The sequence below is a fragment of the Dermochelys coriacea genome, chromosome 22, assembly GCF_009764565.3.
Source record: "Dermochelys coriacea isolate rDerCor1 chromosome 22, rDerCor1.pri.v4, whole genome shotgun sequence".
Taxonomy (NCBI): Eukaryota; Metazoa; Chordata; order Testudines; family Dermochelyidae; genus Dermochelys; species Dermochelys coriacea.
In genome coordinates this window covers 5,005,789-5,031,063 of record NC_050089.1, presented here as the reverse complement: position 1 = coordinate 5,031,063, position 25,275 = coordinate 5,005,789, and the positions used below count along the sequence as shown (strand labels likewise).

General features: G+C 43.7%; 1 protein-coding gene across 1 annotated transcript in view; it reads left to right on the top strand.

Annotated features, from left to right (window-relative positions):
• Positions 1-497: 497 nt before the first annotated feature.
• Positions 498-25,275, top strand: part of ETS1 (ETS proto-oncogene 1, transcription factor) — a 125,298-nt gene continuing 100,520 nt past the window's right edge. The window contains exons 1-3 of the mRNA XM_038380734.2: positions 498-613; positions 12,413-12,495; positions 18,366-18,504. Coding sequence (XP_038236662.1) covers positions 12,427-12,495; positions 18,366-18,504 — 208 coding nt within the window. The 5' untranslated portion in view covers positions 498-613; positions 12,413-12,426. The remainder of the gene's footprint in view (positions 614-12,412; positions 12,496-18,365; positions 18,505-25,275) is intronic.

Here is a 25,275-nt window from a genome sequence, read left to right as displayed (position 1 = left end):
AAAAAGAAAAGGAGTACTTGTGGCACCTTAGAGACTAACAAATTTATTAGAGCATAAACTTGCTGTAGCTCACGAAAGCTTATGCTCTAATAAATTTGTTAGTCTCTAAGGTGCCACAAGTACTCCTTTTCTTTTTGGGAAGCTTAAGTGACTAATACTTGTAAAATGCTTGGAGATCTTCAGCTAATTTGTTTTATTAAATTATGTGATGGATTTCCAAGGATCCAAATCACCAAAAGCAAATATCACAGTTCCCCCCACCCTGGAACACTGGCAACTGATTCGGACAGAGGCTTTCTCTGATTATAACGAACAGAAGTTGGATTTTAACGAGTTCACATTGTGGGTAATCACATCTGGCAGCTTCCCTTCCCTGCTGCTGGTGCTGTGTCAGAGCCTAGTTCAGAGCTGGCCTTTTCCAGCCGCCCCTGGCTTGCTGTCCTGACCACACCCCCTTTCTATTTGATAGGCGGCCCTGCTAGAAACATTATGGTATTTCCATCCTCTTTAGCACTGGTGCAGAGGATTTCACCAGGTAGTTGGCAAGAGTCCTTAGACAAGTGTGGGAAGCTCTGGAGAACACAACTCTTTTCTCTGGTCTTTCAGACAAGTAGTAAGTAAAGCTCGGGATTCTATGCTAAACTCTATTTGGAGTGTTATTTACCTATGCTAATTTTCAGGCTATCTACTTTCCTGGTGACCTGCCAGGATATTTACTCCTTCTCTTTTCATTAGCAATTTAACCCAGTTGATGTAATCAGCAAATATTTATGATTCAATCTAGGTGTTTTTAGGGTCCTTTAAAAATACTTTTTGTATTAAACGAGTTTAAGATAATATTACTGTTTACTTGTCTGGGGTGGAAAGTTGCTTCTTGGTGTTACTGATGACACTATATTGGAGCAAATTGCACTTAAAGACAGATAGTTGAGTTCAATTTTATTTTCATTAATCATATGTATGTTTGCTTTTTTGTTCAGTAGGCTAAAGAGTTTTGTTCCAAAGGGAAGAGGCAGGGAAGTGGGGACAGCAAAATGTTTAGTGCCAAACTTTCATCTGGTGTAAATCAGTGTAACTCCACTGACTTTTGTGGAGAAGCTGATTTCCACCAGCGAATAATTTGGCCATTTATATCTTTGCAGGAAACATTGCTTCCAACTCCTTTCCCCCATCACGTTACAAATCACAATAGTAGCATGCCTTAAAATATCCTCAAGACTGAAGATGGGCTGGAAAACAGCCAGTGTCATGCAGATGTGTGCCAGCTTTGGTTCGCCGCTTCCGAAAGTGACTGAAGTTGGGAACAGTGAGTGGCAGGAAAGGCTGTCGGGCTTTGTAGGTGCAGGATTGCAATTCCTCATCATTAAGGACGCAAGCCTGCATCCTTTGCATAACCAGCACTCCTGCTGGCTCTCTAGAAGTCACTGGGAGCTTTGAGCCCCCGATAAATGCAGAGTCAGGCCTTCCATCTTTCCATTAGTCTTTAATTTGATGCTTTGCATGTGGCCACTAATTTGCTATTAAGGTCCCATTGGCTCTCACTCTGCCATCTGATACCTTCAGGGAGAGGGGGTTGGATCCAGAGGGGGTTTACTGGTGAATATTTATTCAGTGCTGACTTTATTATGTTCTTGATCTTTTTTTTTTTCCTGTCATTTAAAAAAAACTTTCTGTCAAAGCAAATTTGGTGTTACATGGGAACGTTCGCTTTAAACAACAGGAAATGCTGGCCAGAACATGGATTGCTCAGTGGCTTTGATTTTTATTATGAAAGTCTTGGTGCTTGAACAGTTTAACCAGTTATGGCTCAGAGCTCTCACTTTCATTGTGGTCAGGTTGCTTATATAGATATATGTATTATCTTTGGTACTTATCTGGGCACCTTGCAACCTTTGGTATATTGATCCTCACAATATAGCTAGATTCATAGATTCCAAAGCCAGAAGGGGCCATTGTGATAATCTAGTCTGACCTCCAATATAAAACAGGCCAGAGAACTGCCCCCAAATAATCCCTAGAGCAGAGCTTTTAAAAAACCATCCAATCTTGATTTAAAAATGGTCAGTGATGGAGAATCCATTATGACCCTTAGTAATTAACAAATGGAACAATTTACCCCCACCCTTAAAAAATTTACTCCTTATTTCAGTCTGAATTTGTCTAGCTTCAACTTCCAGCTGTTGGATCATGTTGTACCTTTCTCTGCTAGACTGAAGAGCCCATTATTAAATATGTTTTCCACGTAGGTACTTACAGACTCTAACCAAGTTACCCCTTAACCTTCTCTTTGTTAAGCTAAATAGATGGAGAACCATGAGTCTGTCACTATAAGGCTTGCTTCCCAATCCTTTAATCATTCTGGTGGCTCTTCTCTGAGCCCTCCCCAATTTATCAACCTCCTTCTTGAATTGTGGGCATCAGACCTAGATACAGTATTGCAGTTGCACCAGTGCAAATACAGAGGTAAAATAACCTCTCTATTCCTACTTAAGATTCCTGTTTATGCGTCCTGGGATCTCATTAAATCTTCTGGCCACAGTGTCACACTGGGAGCCTGTGTTCAGCCTATTTTCTACCCTCAACCCCAAGTCTCTTTTCATCCCTGTGAGGTCGGGAAGTGCTATTATCCCCAGTGTGTAAATGGGAAACCGAGGCACAGAAAGACTGAGGGCCAGGTTGTTAAACGTATTTAAGTGTCTAGAGATGCAGAGAGGAATTGTCAAAAGTGCCTAATTCATGGGAGTCAGTTGCTCTCAAAAAATCCCACTCACTCTCATGAGTTAGGCACTTTTCAAAAGCCCTCCATTAGATGCCTCAAGGCATTTAAATACTTCTAACAATCTGACTCAAGTGACTTGCTCCAATCTATGGCAGAATAGGAAACCGAACGTGGGTGCTGCAAATCCTAGGATAGCCCACTTTTCCACTGGGTCATCTTTCCTCTGCATTTAGCAACTGCATCTTGTTCATCCAGCCAGATCCTTGGCTGCTGAAAACCACTATAGCCCCACAAAGGAATTATGTCAATTTACACCAGCTGAGGATATGGCCCAAGATGTTTTCTTTTCAATCTACTGTTTCATTGCTGGAAACACTGTAAGTGGAATAACAAGTGACCTCACTGCTCCCATCCCCCATTCACATCTTCCTGTAATTTCATATATAGCAGCTGCGAGAGATGAAACAGCAGCAACCTCTTTGGGTTAGGTGCTTGCCCGAATCAGCAAACTGTTTGGCTAGCATTAGGTGCCCTTGAAATGACCTCCAGCTGTCAGCTTACCAACTGGCTTGCAGTCCTGTTAATGGGGCTACTATTCAAATCAAATTATGGAATTAGCTGCAGACTAGTAATTTTGTCAAAGGCTAATGAGCTGGGTATAGAATATGAAAATTTTTATCCAGAGGGCACTTTTCCCAAAGGGGGAGGGGAGAGATGTGTGCCAGGATTTGCTCATCTTGGCTTAGGCTAAGGCTACAATTTGTCCTGTAAGGGGTGCAGGGTGTTATGGTGTCACAAACTCTGCTTAAGTTCTAGCCCACTACTACAAAAACGACCTTACTCTGCATTAGAGCAGAGACTGTTGTACAAACCCTCCCTTCAGAAACCTCTCTGTGGTGGAAAAAACTGTTAAAGGAATGATCAACCAACTGACATAATCATTTCATATTGTAGTGGTTAGGACAGGAGCATGGGAGCCAAGATACCTGGGTTCTCTCATTGAGTTGCTGACCTTGGTCAAGTCATTGGTCAAGTCATTTAATCCTTCTTAGTCAGAAGTGTGATAGGACAGTATATATGTGCTGTAAAACACCTGTCTTGAAGAGTTTGCACTAGAATATTCTGTGCCTCAGTTTCCTTCCAGTAAATTGTATATAACATGTTCTAGATGAGATATTTTAAATATCACATGAGCTTTGAGGTTCTCCGATAAAAAGTACTAAACATTAATGAGAGAAACTACAATGACATCAAAGAATAACTGAGGAAGGAGGATATTAAAGAAATGTCTTATAAATTGTTTTTTCTGCAGCATACCAAGAACTCTCCCTCCTGTTCTCCTTAGCCCATTTGAGCCCTTCATTGGCAAGATCTTATTTTTTAAATCAGTGCCCAAGATTGATGAGCCGAACAAGTGTATGATGTATTATTGGATCCATAGACACACTTTGCCCTATGCTTTAAATTGGCAGGCAACCTGGAAAATGCCAGCATTTTGAGGGTTAAAAGTACTGCCGAAGAATGTCAGTTCCACAGGCTATCTTTCTCCAACGACGATAAATTATTGCTTACTACAAAAATCCAGTGGCAATAACTAAGGACCTTGGGTCAGCCAGTCCGCTGAGCCCACTTACTTCATTTGAGTTCCTCTTGCCTTTAATGATGTTTGGACTCAAGATTAAAAATGATTGTTTGTAGCTGCTAAATTCCCCTGCCCCTGTCCTATCCCGTTCCCATCTATCAGTGCTTCTGAGGCAAAGGCCTGGATGGGAATCCTTTCAATTTACAGAAAGGGAAAGACAGAAGGCCACCAGTTCTATTCTGCTGCTGTGCCCATTGCCATGCTCTGTGGGCACCGTAAATGGCCCACCAGCCCTATGCTGCAGGGTATTGAACCTATGGGAGAGGCATGGTCTGAGCATAGCACTGTCACCCAGAACTAGACATGGGCTGAGTCACACAAACTGTATTGAAAAGCACTGTACTTCATGGAGAGGACATTATCCTGGAGCTCAGAATATTTGGCTTCTATCTCTGGCTCTATCACTGACCTGCTAGGTGACCTTGGGCAAGTCACTTAATTTCTTTGTGCCTCAGTTTCTCCATCTTTAAAATGGGTATAGTAATTTCTAAGAACACACACAAATTATTTCAAAAATAAATTAATTTAGACCATTATATTTATATTTATATTTTTGTGACTGTCTTTCTGCAAAAATGTGTGTTAGAGCTGGTCAAAACTTGTTTTGGTGTGGTTTTTTTTAACCCTAAGAAATTTGGGACAAATCATTTTTTGCTAGCAACCTTTGTCACAGGAAACTTTGCAACGAAATGTTTTTAATATGAGCATTTTTAATTTTGATTCAATTTTTTTGAAAACTGAAACTAAAGGAAAAATGCAAGTCTAAATGAAACCAAAATTTTCATTAGTTTATAAATTTCCCATCTAAAAATATAGTTGAAAATGACATTTTTCCCTATGGGAATTTGTGTATTGTTCCCTTCTACTGGTGGAAAAGTTTTTGTGTGTATTTTTGTGTGTGTGTTTGGGTTTTTTAAATTAATTTTGGGGTTTATTTGTTTGTTTTTTGTTTGCAAGTTGAAAAATTTCAACCAGCTCCAGGATTTGGTATTTCTTGAATAACTCGTTCAACTTCTATGGGAAGTTTGCAGGTTGCCTTTGTTAATCATTATTTGTGTATGTGATTGGTCGAATAATGACATTTAACGAGCTTCCTTCCTCCAATCAAGAAACAGAAACAGGAGAATAAAAAGAGAGCGTATGTCTGTTCAAATAATAGCAAAGGTATTCTACTAGGCAATTCAACCAAATGTTTGTGAACACTTTTTTTTTTTTTTTGGAATAGGTTTCAGAGTAGCAGCCGTGTTAGTCTGGATCCGCAAAAACAAAAGGAGGACTTGTGGCACCTTAGAGACTAACAAATTTATTTGATCATAAGCTTTCATGGACTGAAACCCACTTCATCAGATGCATGGAGTGAAATACTGCTTTCTTTATTTTTCACTCCATGCATCTGATGAAGTGGGTTTTAGTCCATGAAAGCTTATGCCCAAATAAATTTGTTAGTCTCTAAGGTGCCACAGGTCCTCCTGTTCTTTTATTGGAATAGTATTCCCCCAGCTTTGGTTCTCAGTTACTGTGGTGTAATTCCATTGCTATCAGCGAAGTTACTCTGCAGTTACACCAGTGTAACTGAGGGTAAAATTTAGTTCAGCTAAAAGTTGCCTGAGTGGCCAAAAAAGCCATCTAATTGTACCTATGGGAAGTAAACTCTCAGGAACACGAAGAATTATTTAGGGTTGTATGAGAGGAAACCAAAGAGGGAAAAATATAGCCTGAATATCAGAGATACTTGTTGACAGTGAGATGTATTAGGCTGTGGAGAAAAATTCCTATGGGAAATGGTGGCAGCTCTATCAGCTGAGTCCTTAAAAATTAGCTTGGGCAAAGCACTCAGGATCTTCCTTTCTGAAGCCATGTAAATATTCCTGCCTCCTGCTGCTCTCCTTACTGTTCCATCCCAGGGGCTCATTCCCTGTGGGCATCATTTTGGTAGATCCCTATGAAGATAAAGAACCTGTTCACCTGCCTTCCTCTAAAAGATCTTCCGTGGTCCAGGTGAAATCCCCCCCAAATCACCACATGCTCCTTAATGTCTGCTTCCTATCATGTACAGCAGAAGGCTCAGTAAGCTTAACTTGCTAAGGTAACTCTATCACTCACAACGTTCATTCACCTCGTGTAAGAACATCAACTCTGAAGCCTCATCTAAACACAAAAGTCGTACCCTTTAACTATGCAGCAGTGCTAAGTAAACCAACCCACCCCCTTTTGTGGGTACGGTTACACTGGTATAAAAGTAGTTGTAATACCTCATTTCCATACCTCGTTTCCATATCAGAAGGGGAATTTCCCCCCACCCCCATTCAAAATTTCTTTTTTGCTACTCTGCAATTTTCCAAAACATCCTCAACTTTGGAAAAGTTACAGACTGGCAAAAAGGGAAAAAATGCAACTGCAAAAGTGTGGGGGGGGAGGGGAAACAAACTTGGACACTTATTTTATTGCTCCCACTTGCAAAATGGAGAAAAGGGGGAGCAAATAAACATTTTAAAAACTTCTTTTTTTTTTTTTTTTTTGCAAAGTAACCAAAACATGGTTCCTGTTTCATAAGGTTCAAAATGGTACAACTTCAAAATATTGATTCCCCTTCCCCCCTTTTAACCAGCTCTACAACATACAGATCCTTTGGTATAGATCAAATTTCAGTGGTCAATTATCTCCTTCAGTGTAGATGCAGATGGCTAAAAATATTGGGTGAAATCTTGGGAGTAAATGTCAAAACTTCTATAGACTTCAGTTGGGTCAGGAGTTTGCTCAGAGGGTGGCATATACTGCCTCACTGAATTTTTTGAGCCTGTTCATAGATCATGGATCTGGATAGGTTAGGGAAAGGAAGTCAAACTTGGGGTATGTGATTGGTGACCTAAGTCACATGGTATGTCTGATCCCTAATTGGGGAACTGAAATCTTTTTTGGCAGAAGAAAAACAAATAGCAGAACTCTTCAAGCTCTGATACCATGGTGAGGGGCATGATATAAGTCTGATAAACCCATTGTTTCATGTTCTCTGTGTGTGTGTATATAAATCTCTCCTCTGTTTTTTCCACCAAATGCATCCGATGAAGTGAGCTGTAGCTCACGAAAGCTTATGCTCTAATAAATTTGTTAGTCTCTAAGGTGCCACAAGTACTCCTTTTCTTTTTGCGAAGTCCTGAATAGACTCTCAAATAAAAAAACAAAACACCGTCCTTGTTATAAACCTACTGAGGCCCATATTGTGGCTCATGGTGGCTAGGAGCATTTAATTAGTGCTATGGGATGATCTGAGTGGAATGCAGTTTTGCCAACCCTGGTGACTTTATCACAAGTCTTGAGATAATTGGTGTTTTTCTTAAAGCCCTGGATTCTAGAGTCATGAGAACTCCACTTACTTTTTTGATTTTGTTAAATGAAAGCTGAAAGTTGCTATCCCTCCTGGCCACAAAGCTTGAAAATATGATCCAAGTGTATCCAAAGGCTCAAAAACCAGAAGGCAAGGAGAAAGAACCCCATATGTACGTGGCTTAAAATTCTCAGGATTTTTGTTTACCAAAAAAAAATCTTTTTTTATTTTTATTTTTATTTTTGGAGCCCAACTCATGATTTTTGGATGTTTGGAGCTTGTAATGCGAAGTCACACTAAAGAACGTCACATGTAACCTTGTCTTGGGTGTCAGTGTTGGTTCAATACTATTGGAGTGCTTACAAATTCATAACCCCAGGACTGGCCACTCCTGGCTGTAGCAGGCAACACTCAGAGTGTAGCACATTCCTGGAAGGCTCAAACGACAAAGGTAACTAGAGAAAAATGCAAATGATATTCAGTGAGCAATGAAATCAGTTCTTGAGCGTCTGTGTGGTTGAGAGGTTGTTCAGGAAACATTTTCCTATTGTGCTAGCTGCAGAGCAAGGAAAGGCAACTTCTAGTGAGTATTGCGGTTTTAATCAAATGCATCTCTGCTCCAGGACACACTTGCATTACTTAAAGAGTCTCTGTAGAGACAGCTTGAGCCCACTGATCTCCTATTTCTTTATGCCTTTGTTTTGCAAAGTCTACTTTATTTTGGGAAGTGACCTGTTTGGCAATGTCATTTTTACCTTACAGCAGGAGAGACAGAGACCCTGCCAACATAAGAGAGTTGTACTAGTTTAAGGTTAGGAATCTGTCTAAGCCAAACCACAACCGCTCTGAAAGAGGGGATCTGGGTGGGCAGGATGGTTCAAACTGGGATTTGCATCCGTTTAGCTAAACCTATTTAAATTCACCCTGTTAGTTAAACCATTACAACTTCCTCATGTAGCAAAGGCCAAAGTGCTATTTCGCTCAAATCCTCAGGATGTGTGAGCAAACCACTTTCTGATCTTCTCACAATGGAATTTTTCAGGGACAGTGCCCTGGTCTCCTGATCCCTGTTTATTGTTACCTTGCTCATGTTGATGAAGAACCTAAAGTGCCTTAATTTATGACCATGATGACTGGTGAGACAGCATGGCTGATCACTTATAACAGTGTTCAGCAATGAGCTCCAGGGTGCTTAGCTGTGAGGCAGTCCTGGACTGGAAAGATGGTGTCTAAATCTCTGAGATACCAAGTCATTGGAGTAATCCAAGTGAGGGGTTGGACTGATAACTAGACAAAGTATTTTATAGAGCTGTTCAGGAAACGATTTTTCCCATCTCAGAAGAATTTTCAGGATTTCAAAAAAACTTTGTGTCCTGAATTATGATTGAGAAATCAAAATCTCAAAACTTTTCACAAACACCTGAAAGAAAAAAAAATTGGATTAGGTCAATCAAAATGTTCCTTTCTATTGTTACCATTTCTCTTTGTAAATTTTTTTTATTATGAATTAACTTACTTTCTGAAAGTCATTTTCAACCAAAATCGGAACTTTTCATTTAGAAAACACTGAAATAGGATGTATTGACACTTTTGAACCTCTTTTTCCAAAAATTTTCAAAAAGAGAAATTCATCAGAACTGACCCTTTCCAACAGTTTTGATTTCAGTGGTGTTCACAGCGCAAAAAAAAAAAAAAATCTCACTATAGCAATCGGTGTGGAACTTAGAGGGAGGAACACAGTTTGCTGGAAGGAAGAGTTGGGAGGATGCACCACTCTTGGAAGTCAGTCTATGTGCACATGGCTAGAATATCAGTCGCAACATTTCAGTTAATGATTCTGTTAATAAAAAGCCCTTTTAGTTTTACAAGTATGGAGTCATGTCATGATGTCAGTATTGCCAACCCCAAATGTTCAAAAATCATGAATCAGGCTCACCAAAATATTATGACATATTGGCTTTAAAATAATAGATTTTTATTTGCCTTCAGCTTTTAGAGCCTCTAGAGTGCACCGGGGTCACATTTTGAAGCTTTTCCCATAGCCACAAGGGATAGAAACTGTCTTTTTATGTAAAAATCCTTATTAAAAACAAACTTGGGGGATTTGGTTTTTCATCTGAAAACAGAATCTTTCACAAGAAACTTTTTTTGGGGGGGGCCTTTAAAAAAACCTTGCATTGAAAAAATATTTTGACCAACTCTAGTTCAAACACAGTTAAAACTTCACTGACACATGAGTGGGAGTGGGAGGAATTTTATTGTTGCATGTAACAAAATTTTGTTTTTCCAGTTTTCTGTTAAATTTTTTTAATTCACAGTGTGAATGGGGAAAAAACTTTTAAGGAAAGCTATCCTAAAAACCCATTATCTATAAATTATGGCGTGACACAACAAAATACAGGTGTTTCATGTTTTGGTCATTTCCTGCATGTTTTGGTTGCTGGAAATCAAATACTAGCAGATTTGAGGCTGAGTTGAAAAGTGTAGGTAGATGAATGGGGTGGAATGGGGAAAGGCCAGAACTTTGACTCTTCTATCTCACCGCTGGTCAGACAGTACAGAGGGGATTGCCATTTGCTGCTGCTGTTAGCCGACAATAAATTACTATACACCGCTCAAAAGCAAGGGACAAGCAGGGAAGAATTTATGCCTTGAGTCACAGCACCTCTTAGGGTTAGTGCAGATTAGGCACAGACAGAGAACATAAAGTTGAGCAAGACAGAGAACATAAAGTGCAAATCAGGAGTAAATCTGAAGTCAAGGGAGAATAAGGTTCAGTGTTTCTGGTTACAATTGTCTAGTTAGACAGTAGCGCTGGGGGTTTAAAGAAATAGAATGACACATTCTCCAGAGGGTGATGGAGTCGCTGCCTTTTCAGGGTGGAGACTTGTTATACCATTGACCGCTGTTCCATGGCACAGCCTGTAGTGGCTGAATGGATTTGTTTTAAATAAATAAATTTATAAAAATAGTAATGCCGTCTGGCCCTGCCTTATTTCCTGCAAAAGAGCCCTGCGAATCTCTGACAACTCCCTCTTTACAGTTTCCTTCCAGGCAAAAGGCTCTGTACGTAGGGGAAGTGACACTGAGTACACACGTATCTTATGCTTCACATGGCATGGAAAGCATGTTGGCTCTACATTTTCTCCTATGAGTTTAATCATTGCAGGGGAGGCACATATTTCCTGCTTTATTTGCACATACATAGAGCCAGGTTTCAGCTCCTTCACCCCAACTCTGCAAAAGGGCCATAGGGCAGGTAAAAAGTCTCCACAGTGAACAGCACTGGTGCAAGGGGCCAGTATATACCAGGCACAGCAATGGTTCTGCACTATCCTGACAGAGCTCTCAGGGGAGATGGGGGAACTGGAGTGGACTTTGTACCTTGGAGATTTTCCCACAAGGGCTATAACCATGCGTCAGAGGGTGTAACTTAGAGCAGCCCTCAGGGAGAGTCTGACCTTTGCCAGAGGCTACAATGGCTTCACTATTGCAGCCCCAGATGAATGTGCTCCGTAAAGAATAGGATACATATACATGTACATTAAATATGATATCAATGGCTCAAAGAACTAAGTGCATTTGATACATGGGCCAGACTCTGATCTCAGCTACTGTGAAGCAGTGTAAAATCCAGAGTAGCTCTGACTGCCATGATATCACCTGAGATTTGTGTGTACTGCTAATATATAAATATCAGATCATTAGGGTTGGCTGTTAGGGTGGTGCTAAGGAGTTGGACCGTGCAGTGGTTGAGGTGAAGGTCTCAGTCCAGTCCTCTACCGGATGGGGGTCAACGTCATAAAAACACCACCACAATTGGACCTAAGGCTCTGACCCATTGACTTCAGTGGAAATACTCCCTTTGACTTTAAAGGGGTGTTGAATTGGGCTACAACTGGCTCCCTCAGGAAAAGCCTTAGGGAGAAAGGGCCCTGGAGAATGAGCAAGCTGCTGTCTGCCCTCTGGAGCTGGTCCCTCAGGAAGATGGCTGAAGCCTGTGGTTGCACGGCAGGGCGAGGGGAAGCTTTCACTGCTGTTGTCTGTGGGCCTAGGTTGTCAGTCAGTCTGGTGCCTTTTCACAGGGGCTGGGTTTGCCTTGTGTTCTAGATGATATTTCACTGTGGCACAATCAAGTCAGCTCACTTTCCTCGATGGGGAAGGAAAGAGAGTCACATGTCATTCCACCTTGGTGCACTGCAGATCACAGTCTGAATGGCCCATGCTATGAACTTCTATGTGTGTTGGGAGGAGGACACTGGGCCTTTCCCTCTTTCTATCCTACATGGAAGCAGGTCATCCCCATCTGGAGGGTAGAAAAGGAGCCTGTCAGCATAATATCTCTGCTAACTGATCTCCATTTTCATTGGAGATCACTAGGGATAGTGTGTGTTGGATTGGGCCCTCTGTGTGAGGCTGCTATTTTTTCACAGGTGTAAGTGCCAATTAAAACTGGACTAGGTAAGACCCTCGAAAATATACTGTAGGGAACGCTCCTGTGTTGGTCATGGGTGCGGGGATGGCGGGGATAAACTAACTGACCTAATAGTCTCTTCCACCTCTGAACCCCAGTTCTGCCACCCTTCCTTGCATTGAGGTCAATAGGACTTATTTGTGTGAATAAGGAGCCTTCTTATGACTAAGGACCTAATCCTGCAACCCTATCTCCTCTGTTAGACCTGGCTTCCTCAGCAGTGCATCTAATGATTCACTTCTGTTTCTATAGGTGTCTCTGGGAGGATGAGTTACTACATGGACACAACCATTGGAAGCCCAGCTGCTTATCCTCTGGCCCGTCCAGGAGTAATGGTAAGGAAGGATGTTGGGTTATTTTTCTTTTATCCCATAGGAGTTTGGCACAGCATTGCAGGACTCTGGAGAAACTCTGCTTGGCAGCATGGACAGTCTAATGCCAAATAGTTGAGAGATACTGTTTACTTCAGAGACGCCACTCCATGTTCAGTTCTTATCCAAACCTTATCTGAACCTCTTGGGCTTGCAAACCTGAGCTGGACATAGGAGCACAAATTCTTACATGAGTCAGAGCAGAAACATTAAGATAATGACCTTTGATGTAACCGTGCCTCCTCTTCCAAAGCTGGCCCTAACCCAAAGTCTTATGACTTCCATGGATGAATGCACATGTACTGGGGAAGGGCTAAAGGCATCCCAGCTTTTTCAAATGTCAGACAAAGTTTGATTTGAGTTTGGGTGAAGGTTCTAGACCAGATTCTGTTCTGCTTCTTGGGAGGTGGGGGAAAGGTGGTTTTAGGTTTATTGGAACAGGCCAAGGGGACCTTATATGGAACATAGAACATCTTGGCATGGGTGACTATGAATGGCTCCACAGTCCAGAACAACCAGAGCACAAAGCACAGCAGACACTTGCCAGTCAGCCCCTGGCACACGGCAATGGCTGGCACATAGTAATGATAGTGGCATAGGGGGATCATATAGAGTTGCACACTGTTCCTGAGCTGGGATATTCTGTTTCCTTTGTGCCGATGGAGTGGGGTAAAGAGGCTGCTGCAGAGGCCAGAATCTAACTCTCTACCTCAGTGTCTCTAATATTTCTATCACATAGGCATAGATATATACCTTAAAATTACATCAGCAGGCACTCATCCATCACAGTGCTGAGCACAGTATAAGAACCTAGATAGGGAACATGAAAGCTGTAGATTTGGGATGGGGATATTAGGTGCTAAGCAGAGCTGGTTGGAAAGTGGAATTTCCATTTCACAGAAAAGTTCAATATTTTGATTGATTTTTTTTGATCCCCAAATGGGACAAAGTTGGTATAGTGAAAATTCACACAACAAAAAGTTCTGGAAAAATCTCTGTTCAGAAACAAAAAAAGGAAACTATTTGATCACTTCAGAATGAAATTTTTAAAAAAATAAATACATTTCAGTTTCAAACTATAGATTTGAACCAGGGCTGGGTTGGGGAGGAGAGCTGTTTCCTTGATGGAAAATTGAAAAATGTAACTGAAATGGACATGTTTCCCCACAGAAAATCTTTCATCCCTCCACCCCGCCCCCTCCCCCATCGCCAACAAAACTACATTTATTTTTTTTTCTGATTTGGGGGGAAATTTTTCTTTTTGGAAAAATTTCCATCAGCTCCAGGGATCAGATACCTCAGAGCTCCACTGACCTTCGCATGGTTTTAGGAGGAGCAGAGTGGGAAGGAAATGGTTAATGTGTAGCCAGCGATGGAGAGAACATGGCTTGGCAGCAGCTGGGACAGGGTGTGCATGGAAGAGACAGGCGCTCTGCAGATGCCTGCATGGTGGCAGCCCTAGGGATGGCTGGAGGCGGGGAAGGAAACTCTCTTTCCTGTTATCGCAAGTGACAACATCGATCTCCCGCACTGTGCGGGAGGTTACCTGGCTCATCCTGCCTGCTCTTCCTGTGCCCTAAATACGCCTTATTTGAATGGAGTAACCCTGTGGCCAGGCGTTAACCCAGGACTTGATCCTGCTGCCATCAGCACCAAAGAACTTGTTGCTGGGAATTTCAGTGGGGAGAAGCGTTTGTTCGATTGGAGTCAAGCGCTTGTTTACTCTGATTTTGCATCTTAGATTTACTTACTATTAAGAACTGACTCCTGGAGTTTATTCATCGCCCACGCTCCTGTATCTGGGCATGTGCCGTGCGTCTTAAACGCGGTCCTTCTTGTGCTCCTTTTGTTGGAGAAAGAGCCGGGCTCCAGGCCATATACAGCTGCTGCTAGCTGACTACATCCCCTATTCTTTGGGTTCATATCTATTGTGCATCTTTGGAGCACTAAGGTGCCCTGCAGAACTGCATGCCAAGGGCCCAGTCCTGTTAAATCTTACCACATGGCATGGCTTCTGCAGGACCACGCTACTCATGGTAGTAAGCACTGTGCCAGAAAGTGTTTGTCAGACTCGGCCCTTCTGAGGAGAATCTGCAGCCACTCAATACTCTCACTGGGGCGGACGGCAGTCCTATGCATGGAGCAGCTCCAAGATTTAGGGTGGCCACTCATGCCTTCCCAGAATACTGGGCATTCCTGTACTTCTGCGAATGGTGCGACCCCATCTCTGTGACCACAACTCCGCTGGTGTGGCCTCACACACAAGGTAGAATGCCATTTTGAAGAGTCCTCCATCCTGCCCCTGCTGGTGTGTCCTCATTGTCTGGGTTTGTCTAAGGACCGGATGGAGGACAAACCTTAGAAAAGCAGGTTTCAGAGTAGCAGCCGTGTTAGTCTGTATTCGCAAAAAGAAAAGGAGTACTTGTGGCACCTTAGAGAATTTGTTAGTCTCTAAGGTGCCACAAGTACTCCTTTTCTTCTTAGAAAAGCAGGACTACCTGGTTTAAAACTGGCCCAATGGCCTGCGTAACAGGATCAGACCCCAGTGCTACAGGAGAGGGTAATATTATCCCTGTTCTACAGTTTGGAAGTGAAGTCTCATAGAGGGAAAGTGACTTGGGTGATCCAGATTTGTTTCCATCCTCTGCCATAGGTTTCCGAGTCCCAGCCCAGTGTCTTAACCACAAGATGTTCCTACCTTCAAACAACTCTTCTCTATTTTTGGTAGCTGCTGGTGGAATTTAGCACTATATTTCTTTTCTCTTATTGCCTCTGGCCTCCTTGTCCTCCTCCTTTACCCTTTGTCTCCGGCTCATTGAGTTCCCGACAGCTCAGGGCTAAGACCTCCTACTGACTGTCAGCTCAGACATCCTCCTGTGGTCCCAGAGTGTGCAGAGCTAGTGGTAGGTGGGTCTTTGCTGGAGAGACCCTGATCTCTTAACCTTCCTCCTCCTCACCAGCAAGAATCTCCCTGCCAGCAGATCAAAGTTCTTTGGGAATATGGTGCATGTCAGCCCACCCGCTTTACAATCTAGCTGTGTAAACAGGCCTGGTTCTCTTATCTTGAATAATGGCAGTGTAATTGTATTGGGCTGGGAAGGCTCCATTGTGCCCATTGCTCTTGCTATTCACACCCTCTTGCTCCCACTTAGATGTGGTCTCTTGGACAGGAGCTTGGGGGCACATGTTTATAGTGGGAGCCTGTGGGAGTAACTAGAGGTCCATCAACCCTTGCCCATTTCAGTCTCATTCCATGTCCTTACTGCTTCTTCAGAAACCCCTTCCAGCGACCATTGCACTTTGCTAGGAGAAGTCGCTCCGCCACTGGCAACTGCTGCAGGGACTGGGGGAGGAATATGGGCACTGCAAGTTTCCCTGATAGCATGTGAGGGTTTCATGTGCATAGGGGAAACTGAGGCACAGAGTGGGGCAATGGCTTGTCTGAGGTTGTACAGCAGGTCAATGAGTCACGATGAGGAGACCTGTTTTCTAGACCTCAGCACCTCCCATTCAGAGTCCGAGGTTTGCATTATGTGTGGGGTCCCCTTTGAAATGACGCTGGTGACTAAATCAAAGGCAGGGATTCTGTCATGTTGCAAAATAACCAGATATAATAATGCAGCTGGAAACTCCTCCTCCAGTATCCCTGGTTGGAGGATTGGACTAGACCCTCCGAGCCATCAAGTCTTTTTAATGCCTAATCCTGATTGATACTGAAGTCATTGGGAGGCAAGGGGGCTGAGCGCCTATATACCCTTTCAAAGAGCTTTGCAAACAGCCATCCTAGCCCTGAAGCACAAGAGTGATGGAGGGCTGGCTTCGGCATTGTGTCTCGGTGACTAGTCTCGAGTCCTTTTTCTAGCCTATTTTTGAGCCTCTGCAGCATTCTCCAGCTGAACTATTCTTATTGTTTCCAAACTAATCGTTCCTGATGTCACGTCTAAAATTATCTTCTCCTTCCTGCAACTTCCTACCATTGCGGTGTCTAGCCTGCCCCCCTGCTGCACTACCCTGAGCCCACCTACCTGCTCTTTTCGACTCTGTCCAGGCTCACGACAGCCCTTTTCCCAGAAGCTGGCTGAGCAATTCTTCAGTTGTGGCTTAAAACTGCTGGTGAGCCTGAAAGAATGTGTTCTTGGTTGGCTCAGTGCTGCTCCTAAAAACAGCCTCATGGAATGAAGGGGGTTCCACGTTTCCTGACATCACCAGTTTAATGGGTGATTGTCCCTCCCCCCAATGCCTTCTTCCCTGGAACCTGCCATCACTCTGAGGCATGGACAAACCATTGTCCTTATAATAGGCTTATAATCATGAGGGGCTCCTAGTTCCTCAGAGATGGGTTACATGATACAATTAAAACAACCCTGCCTCTCCCAGGAAACATATTCTGTGGTCCCAACAGCGTGTAGGGTGGAGACGATGCGTCAAGACCAGCTGGGAGGTCTGACCACTTAGTGCCTCTCCTGAGGAAGGGGGCTGAGCCTTACCCCAGTTGGAATAAGGCTGCTCTTCCTTTGTGGCAAAGTACACTTCCCTCCTTGTATCATTTTCCCTTGTGCAGCTGCACCTCTGAGCAGAGGGGGCACAGATTATATGCCCTCCTGTTTCAGGAATGAATGTGGCCCCCATCATTAGCAAAGCTCTAATTGGTGGTGTCGTGAAATGCATCAGGCTAAGAAATACCAAGCGTTAATGCCCAAGCAAAGCAAAACTCTGCATTCCAAGATCTCTTCCGAAAGGTGTCTTCTGCAGACAGACCATCCCCGGGAAGGGAATGAGGAAGGGATATTTGTCCAAACGTCGTTATCTTCAGTGTCCTGAAATTCAAGACAAGAGACTGGTGATCTCTTAACTTCTGACAATGTCTCATGCCAGATTTGGGCAAAAAGGCCTTTGTGACCTTCTAATGACCCAGCTTGATACCCAGCTGAGGTGCTTTTGAGATGAATCATTCTACATGATACAGTTTCTCTCTCTGAGTAATTCTCATATTTTTAGGGTTAGTTCAGGTGGGTCCAATTTTTCAGATGAGGTCAGGGCCAGGTTTTCAAGGGCTTAGCACCCTCGGTCAAGGCCAATCACCCAATATGCCAAGCTGTTCAAAATATGCTGCCCAAATATTGAAAAGAGCCAGGTGTCTTGGAAAGAACTGACTCTAGTAAAAGGGAATGAAGAACGGCTGTTAAAAGGCAGCAGCTTCCTGATGGTTCCTGGACTGAGGTGGTGTGAATAAGGCCATAAGCATGGGCGAATATAGAAAGGGATGTTATCAGCCAGTTTCTGGTCCCAAATATCAGCTCAGTTCTCCCCCATGGGTGAAGAGGGGCGCAGCTTGCACCTGTGGGCAACAGAGTGCTGAGGAGAGAGATTTCTGGGAGAGGGCTGGAGATGGGTGCACAGCTGCTGTCTGTTGGGTTTCTGCTGCCTGCTTTAATTGGTGGCTATGGATCCACACTAATTGGAGCCTGTCTTGGGCTGTGGTCTGCTAATGAGCGAAGGCCGAACAATAGATGTTTTGGTGTTTGGATTCATGTCAACCTTAAGCTTTGCATGCTGCATTTTCCAAACCTCTCAGGCCTGCAGAAATGGGAAGGAAAATATTCTGGGCTTTCCAGTGAGAGTCCCAGAACATTCTGCATCCCTCTGGGTTTTTGTTTCCTTTTTGTTTCCAAAGTCCCAAACAAAATATCTTTTTATTTGACTCCAGATCAAAATGTCTGTTTTGACGTTTCTCCTGGAAGACATTTTCATGAGACTTTTTGGAAGGAGCGGTTGTGCTATGTTTTGAATAGATCTGGTTATCAGCTGATATCTCTCCCTTGTATTTGAGGCAGGGTGCTGCCAATCCCTATGAAGATCCTTGGATGAGCTGTGGCTTTCAGTCCACCTGCTACCAGCAAAGGATTTGCTACCCAGTCTGGGATGAGTCGGCAATTCAAGAAGTGCCCACTGGCTTAGAACGCTACAACTCAGGTAGGCCCACTTTCTACTAAAAGATGGTGGATGAGTTTAAGGTGCCTTTGTGAGCATGGGAGGGATTTTATTTGTGTCCTCTGTAGGATTCTGCAGATGGCTTACATCTAAAGAGCAGCATTCTGGGTCTTTGGGAGGAGAGCTTCTTGGGGGAACTTTGCAACCTCCTTGTCTCAATGTGCTAACTTCCTCTTTTACAGCGGTGCCTATAGAAGCCTGTTATCTGACTCCGGCTAGGCTGGGTTGAGCAATAAATTACTGCTTACTGGACAATCTTAATCTTAATGTTATCTTGTTATCATCCCTCTGGCTTCTGCCATGGTCTTGTCTTGATATAAAATTGTAAGTTCTTTGGCTTACTTTCTTCTTGCTGAAATAACTGTGCAGTGCCTAGCCCAATGGAGCCTCTAACAGGGGTTCCAGGACTGCAAAAGTGTGTGTGTGGCAGGGGGAAAGGGAGAGGCAAGCAGCAGGTTGCAGTGTCATTCATTGAAATCTGGCCCCGCTGCCCCTCAGTCATTCCAACCAGCTCTGGCCAAGGGATGGGGGGCTGAACTCCCTGTCTGTCCTGTTGTTGTGTCCCTGCTGAGTTCAGGTTCTCAAAAGGTGGGGGTGGGGACAGGCATGGCCACCCTGCTTAAAAAGTGTGTGTAATACCAATACTATGTCTAGCGTGAGTCTGTCTTGCTACGCTCTTCTGGAGTGAACATTACACTTGTTACTGTCTCCCTCTGGTGGCGATAGGCCTACAAAGATAAAAACCCTAGTATTATTTAGACCAATTAGAGATTCTCCTTTTAGCTCACGAGGTAGAGGCCTATGTGTGGGGAGACAGGGTTCTATTCTCCCCCTTGTCATCTGTGTAGCTTACTGTGGAGTCTGTCTCTTGTGACGTAGATGAGTGCTAGGACAAGGATTTGGACTCCTGTGAAGTGATGTTGCTGGAGACTCCCTGGCTCTCTCTTCTGAAGAGGGGACTGCCTGGTACGCTCTAGTATGTACCTACACTTCTGTTCCATGCTGAATGGAATTCCAGGCCTCGCTGCTACAAGATCCTCATGTGGTCTTTGCTGACTGCAAAGAGGATTGTGCACCGAGGAGCAAGTGGAATATGAACAGCAGGTCACATCCTCTGTGATTCTGGGCCTGGTTAACAGAGTTGGCCCATCCTCCACCTGGACTGACTTCCTCGCAGATTGTTTTTGTACACAGGAGTGGGACCCTGGACTCCTGAGTTCTGATCCCAGTGTCAAGTTAATGATGCTGTGCCTGAGTTTTCCCCATCTGTAAAATGTGGATGACCTCTTGGGGATGGTGTGAGGAATAATTGGTGAATGCCACTACAGAGGCAACAAGAAGACAGTATGACCCAGTGGATAGAGCATGGGACTTGGACTCAGGAGACCCGGTGTCTATTCCTGGCTCGGCTGCTGGGTGAGTTCCCCTAGGCCTCAGTTTCCCCCTCTGCAAAATGGGGATAATGATACTGATCTCCTATTCTTTGATATCTGCTGATGAAAATTTACATAAGAGTGAGGGAATATTATTAAATTCAGCAGCGTTTCCTTAAGATGGCTTCATAGCCAAAGGTCTTGGTTTCCTTTTTTGTGAATGAAAGTATTCTCCAGCTAGGACCGCAGTCTTTCTTCTCCTCCCCCATAGTTCAGAACCGTGTGTTGCAACTAACTCAGAGGGGAAGGCTGTAGTCACACTAAAGAGGCGAGCCCTCTCGTGTACCTTCATACCCATCTGCTGTCCGCAATCTGATCTTGTCCGGCTAAGCGATGAGCTGTGACTCCAACTTTACTACCAAATTCTTCGCTTCGTGGGTTGGCTTCGTGTCCTCCCTGCTCATTTCTGTCTGTCTCGTCCACGTGTGTCCTGTCTGTCAAAATGATTCTGAGCTTTTGGGGGCAGGGATTGTCTTTGTTTTTTATTGTCTGACCAGCATCTAGAACAGTGGGGCCTTGATCAATGATTGGGGTTCTTAGGTGATACCATACTAATTGCTCTCCCTAGAACATGACTTCAAGAGACCAGACTTCCACAGAAATAACACTGAAAATCAGGTGGCCCTTCCAGGTAAAAGTGTCAAAGCACTAAGTATCAGTGGGTGTCTTCCCTACCACCGGGTCTCTGTTTGTGGGTTGGAAGCACCTACCTCTTTTTCACAGGCCTACCTACTTGTGGAGCTGAGCCCAAGTTAGAAACAGACAAGTAACCAAGTGTTTGTACAGAACCTAGCCCCATGGGGCTGTGATCCTGACTGCGGGACTTTGTGTGACACTGTAATACAAGTAATCGCTTTTAGCTTTTTTTTTTTTCCGATCCTCAAACAGAGCATGAGGTTCTCCAATTTATTCATAATTTGAAAGTCATTACAAATTTAATCAATGACTAATTCTTGCTCTGTAGATTGTTCAGACTGGGAATACTACAGTCATGTCTTCAATTTGTTCTGTCTCGTGTCACTAACCGACACAATGTGAATCTCAGATTGCATGTTCAACCTGAATACTTTCAAAGAGGCAGGATTGTCCAGTGCGTTAGAACACTTGTCTAAGACTTGGCAGCCCTGGTTAGACAAAAAGTCTGTGGCAGAGCAGAGAAAATCACTTAGCTGTTCTGTGCCTCAGTTTCCCCATCTGTAAAATGGGGATAATAGCACTGCCCTGTCTTCCAAGGGGGTCATGAGAATAGATACATTAAAGACAGACAGATGATCACATACTATGGTGATGCATGGCCAAATAAGCACTTAAAATAAAATTCAGGCTGGGCAAAAGTGACCCCGGCAGAAAGCCAGTATGAGGTTATTGCATCATTTATGTCCCATGTAAGCCTATCACGTGTTGTGCAGGTTTCAGCACTGCATAGGGCCTGTGCTGGCCCTCTGTCCTTTTCACCCACTGTTGGTTACATAAATTGGCTGGCTGTTCAGGGAAAAGCAATGAACCCACATGATTAATGCAACAAAACAATGCAACAGAACTGGTGGACTTTACAATCAAGTGTATCATTCAAAATTCATTCTTGGCAAATATTCAAGCATTTCAACTAAAAATGTTTGCTCTGTGTGTGTGTGTGTGTGTGTGTTTGTGTGCCAGCAGTCGTGGTAATGAAGCTCAAGCCTTGGTATGTTAGCAGAAGGCAGGCTGTGAATGCGGTTGGACTCAAATTCCCTTTTGTATGCAAGTGAATATTCTCCTCATTTCTTAATTTGGATATTCGCTCCACTCTGTGGGTGACCTGTCTGACCACAATGCTGGTTCTCTGCACTGACAAAATCTGTCCTCGCAACATTTAGATGTACTTGAACGTTGGCAAATCTGTAATCTGGAAAAGTTTTGTGTTTCTCTTCTTCTCTGCGAGAATGTACTCTCCAGAAAGTAGAGTACCTGGGACCCAGCCCTCCAATCCTCCTACAGGGTCTGTGAAATATCACAGCTGCAGGACTCAAGGCCTGATCCAAAGCCTGTTCGAAATCAATGGAAAAACTCCCATTGGCTTCAATGGGCTTTAGATCAGGTCCTTAATGGAGCAGTATCTGTAAAAGAAATCTGATTTCCCCTGGCAGGACCTCTGATAATCTGTAGGGGATTCTTCTCTTCAATTCTCTCTACTGTACTTTAATTTTATCTACCTTTTGGCTTCTTTTCTTTTATGGTGTCTTGCCTTTATGGTCTAGAAGAGTTTCTAATTTTACTTGAGAGGAAACCCTTATTTGCATATATCGCTCCGCACTTTCATTTCTGCTCCTCTGCACTTTGGTTACACATGCAGGTCCTACACTGTCTTCTAATCTCTTTATGGATAGTGGAGGGGAGGCTATTTTGTTTTGATGGTCCTCGTGTTGATAAAAGAAACAGAAGGAAAACCAAAGTGTAAAAATGTCCCTTTGTGATACAAAACTGCAGCTTTGCTAAAAGTTTCAGGCTCACTTGCACTAACAGAAGAATTTTTGCCTTTGATGCCAGAGAGAGTTTATTTACATTGTGCTCTAAGTCAGATAAGATTATGGAGTGATATGAATAGGGTAAGCGTGACTTGGAGTTTAACTGGACTATAAACATTGGGGGTGGGTGGGAGGAGGAGTTATGATTTAAAAAAAAAATGCAAGAATTTGCAACTGGAATGTTGATTGCTCTTTTTGCATCACAGAGATGCGAGAGCGTAACTTGCTGCAGCTGGGCAGAGTGTTCTTGTGCAGAGTGTCAGGAAAGGTTTGCTCTTCTCTGGTTGGTTTCAGAGTAGCAGCCGTGTTAGTCTGTATTCGCAAAAAGAAAAGGAGTACTTGTGGCACCTTAGAGACTAACAAATTTATTAGAGCATAAGCTTTCGTGAGCTACAGCTCACTTCATCGGATGCATCCGATGAAGTGAGCTGTAGCTCACGAAAGCTTATGCTCTAATAAATTTGTTAGTCTCTAAGGTGCCACAAGTACTCCTTTTCTTTCTTCTCTGGTTGTGAGCCTTAAAGTGAATGGCTCATCTTGAATCCATGGTGAACTTTCCCAGGTGTAATGTACCTACTGCACCACTTGTTCTGTCTGCTCAAGTGAGGGGAAAATCAAGTGTTGCTGAGGAATGAAGTGCAGTAACAGAGGCTTTTGAGGGCCTAGGACTGAAATTTTAGGACATGCTCCAAGTCAGGAGTGAGGCCCATGAGATGCGTTAATTCCCATGGGCTGATGTAATTGAGGGGGTGGCTTGTCAGCACAGAGGGGCCTTGGCAGAGCTGGGTGGGAGCTCTAGGAGTGGAATAGCAGGGTGGGGTGTAGTTCAGGATTGAAGACTGGAATATCAGGATGGGTGATTGAGGGGTGTGTTTGGGGGTAGAGAGAGGCACAGGATTGAAACAACAGGGGATGCCGCAGGTCAGGGGTAAGGTGCATTGAGGGAGGTGGACAGTGTGGGGCAGTGGAATGGTACTGCAGGACTGAGGTGTATTTACTGTGTCTGTACCTGCCAGCTCATTATGTAACTAGCCTAAGCTCTCCGCCTCTCTTCTATAAGCATTACATTTCCCAAACAAAAAGGGAAACAGCCCAGCAAGCTGTCCCCTGGTGCACGGAAACCCGCAGTGGTGGAGGAGGATCCAAATCTGGGGTCTTGCAGTACAGATGGGCAAGTGGGAGTCAGAAAAGCGAAATCTCTACTCGTATCATGGCCTCAATCTTTATGGAAAATCAGAAAGGTGATTTAACAGTGTCAAATTTTGCAGTGTCGGAGGCCTGAGCCTTCCTGCCTTGGTGGGAGATGAGGGTGCTCTGCCTTTGCATGAGGGTCTCTGCACCTGGCAGGATTAGGCCCCTGGGAATTGGTTCCCCTTGCGCTCATCTGGTGTCAGGTGATCCCTCCACTCCTGCACCTGTTCAGAATGCAAGGGGAGCCAATTCCCAGGGGCATAATGACTAACCCAACCAAGTGCGACCCCTAGAGGGGTAGCATGTGACCCCTAGAGGGGTACGTTGAGGTGGAATCTCGCTCTACCATTGCCCGGGATATACTATTCAGTGGAATGAAAGATGCCTTCAGCCTCCCCAGTTGTCAGCCTGGTGCCATGACTAGCACAAAACTATTGGAGAGGATCTGAGGGCAATATTCAGATTTGGGAACTGAAATATTCTTGTCAGCATCTTCTGTAGCTAGGGATATTTCAGTGGTCTCTGCCATTATACACAGGTAAGATAACTTGTCAAGATAACAAGATAAGCTTGTTCTTAATGGGAGAGATGGCTGAAATGACTTTAGTTCAGGAAGAGGAAATTTTTATGAATCTTTTTGTGCTGCATTCAACAGATCCTAACAGCGAGGTGTGTCCCCCCGCAGATCATACCTTAGCATCACTTCATTAAATTGTTGAGGACAATGGGCCTGGGTCCACTATTTGTTCAGCAATAAATGCGAATAAAAGCTAGCCTAGGAGGTGACAGAAATAGCTATAGGTGATAGAAAGAGCTTGATTCTGCCCCCCCTTACTATGCAAATGGTCCCATTGTTTCCAGTGAGGATACTTGCATAAAAGATACTGTCCACCATGAATGCGGGGGAGGCAGGATAAAGGCTTTGATGAGCCTCAGAAATAGGCTTTGAAGGATTACACACACACACACACACACACACACACCAATCAATGAAAAAATATGTCCATGGTTAATAATCAACATTTACAGATGGGCTAAGTAAGAAAAATGCTGCTTTAGAAAATTAGAGTTTGACTTTAGGATATTTGCTTTGTATATTTTGACAGATGATGTTGATCATTTTGTGTTTTAACAGTTATAAAGCTTTAACTCTTTAATGACTGTAGACCTTGAGATTCAAATGACTCTGATTCCCCATTGTCTGATTTTCCCGCTGCCCCCCTTCCCCAAAATCTAAAAAGGTAAAAATAGAAAAAAATACTTAAACATAGATACCTGCCACCATTAGGACAATAAAAATTGAATTTTGCCACACCTGCTCAGAACACTCTGCTGGTTGTCTTGAAATGTTCTGCTGAGTCCCTGAATGTTTCTCGGACCTGGCCTGGGAATCTCTCTCCCTGCTCTTACTTGCCATAATTCCCGCTGTGTCTATCAATCTGCCCTTTTGTGCTCAGATGGGAACTCCAACAGTTTGGTGCAGGTTCATCTTGTTCTAATGGCTGAGCTGGTTCATCCAAATCAGCCTCTTCATTTCCCCCCCTCCCTCCACCTGCCTTTCCCAAATCATTCAGCTGTTCTGGTTAATCAGTACAGAGGAAGCCAACAAAATTGATGGGGTGAGG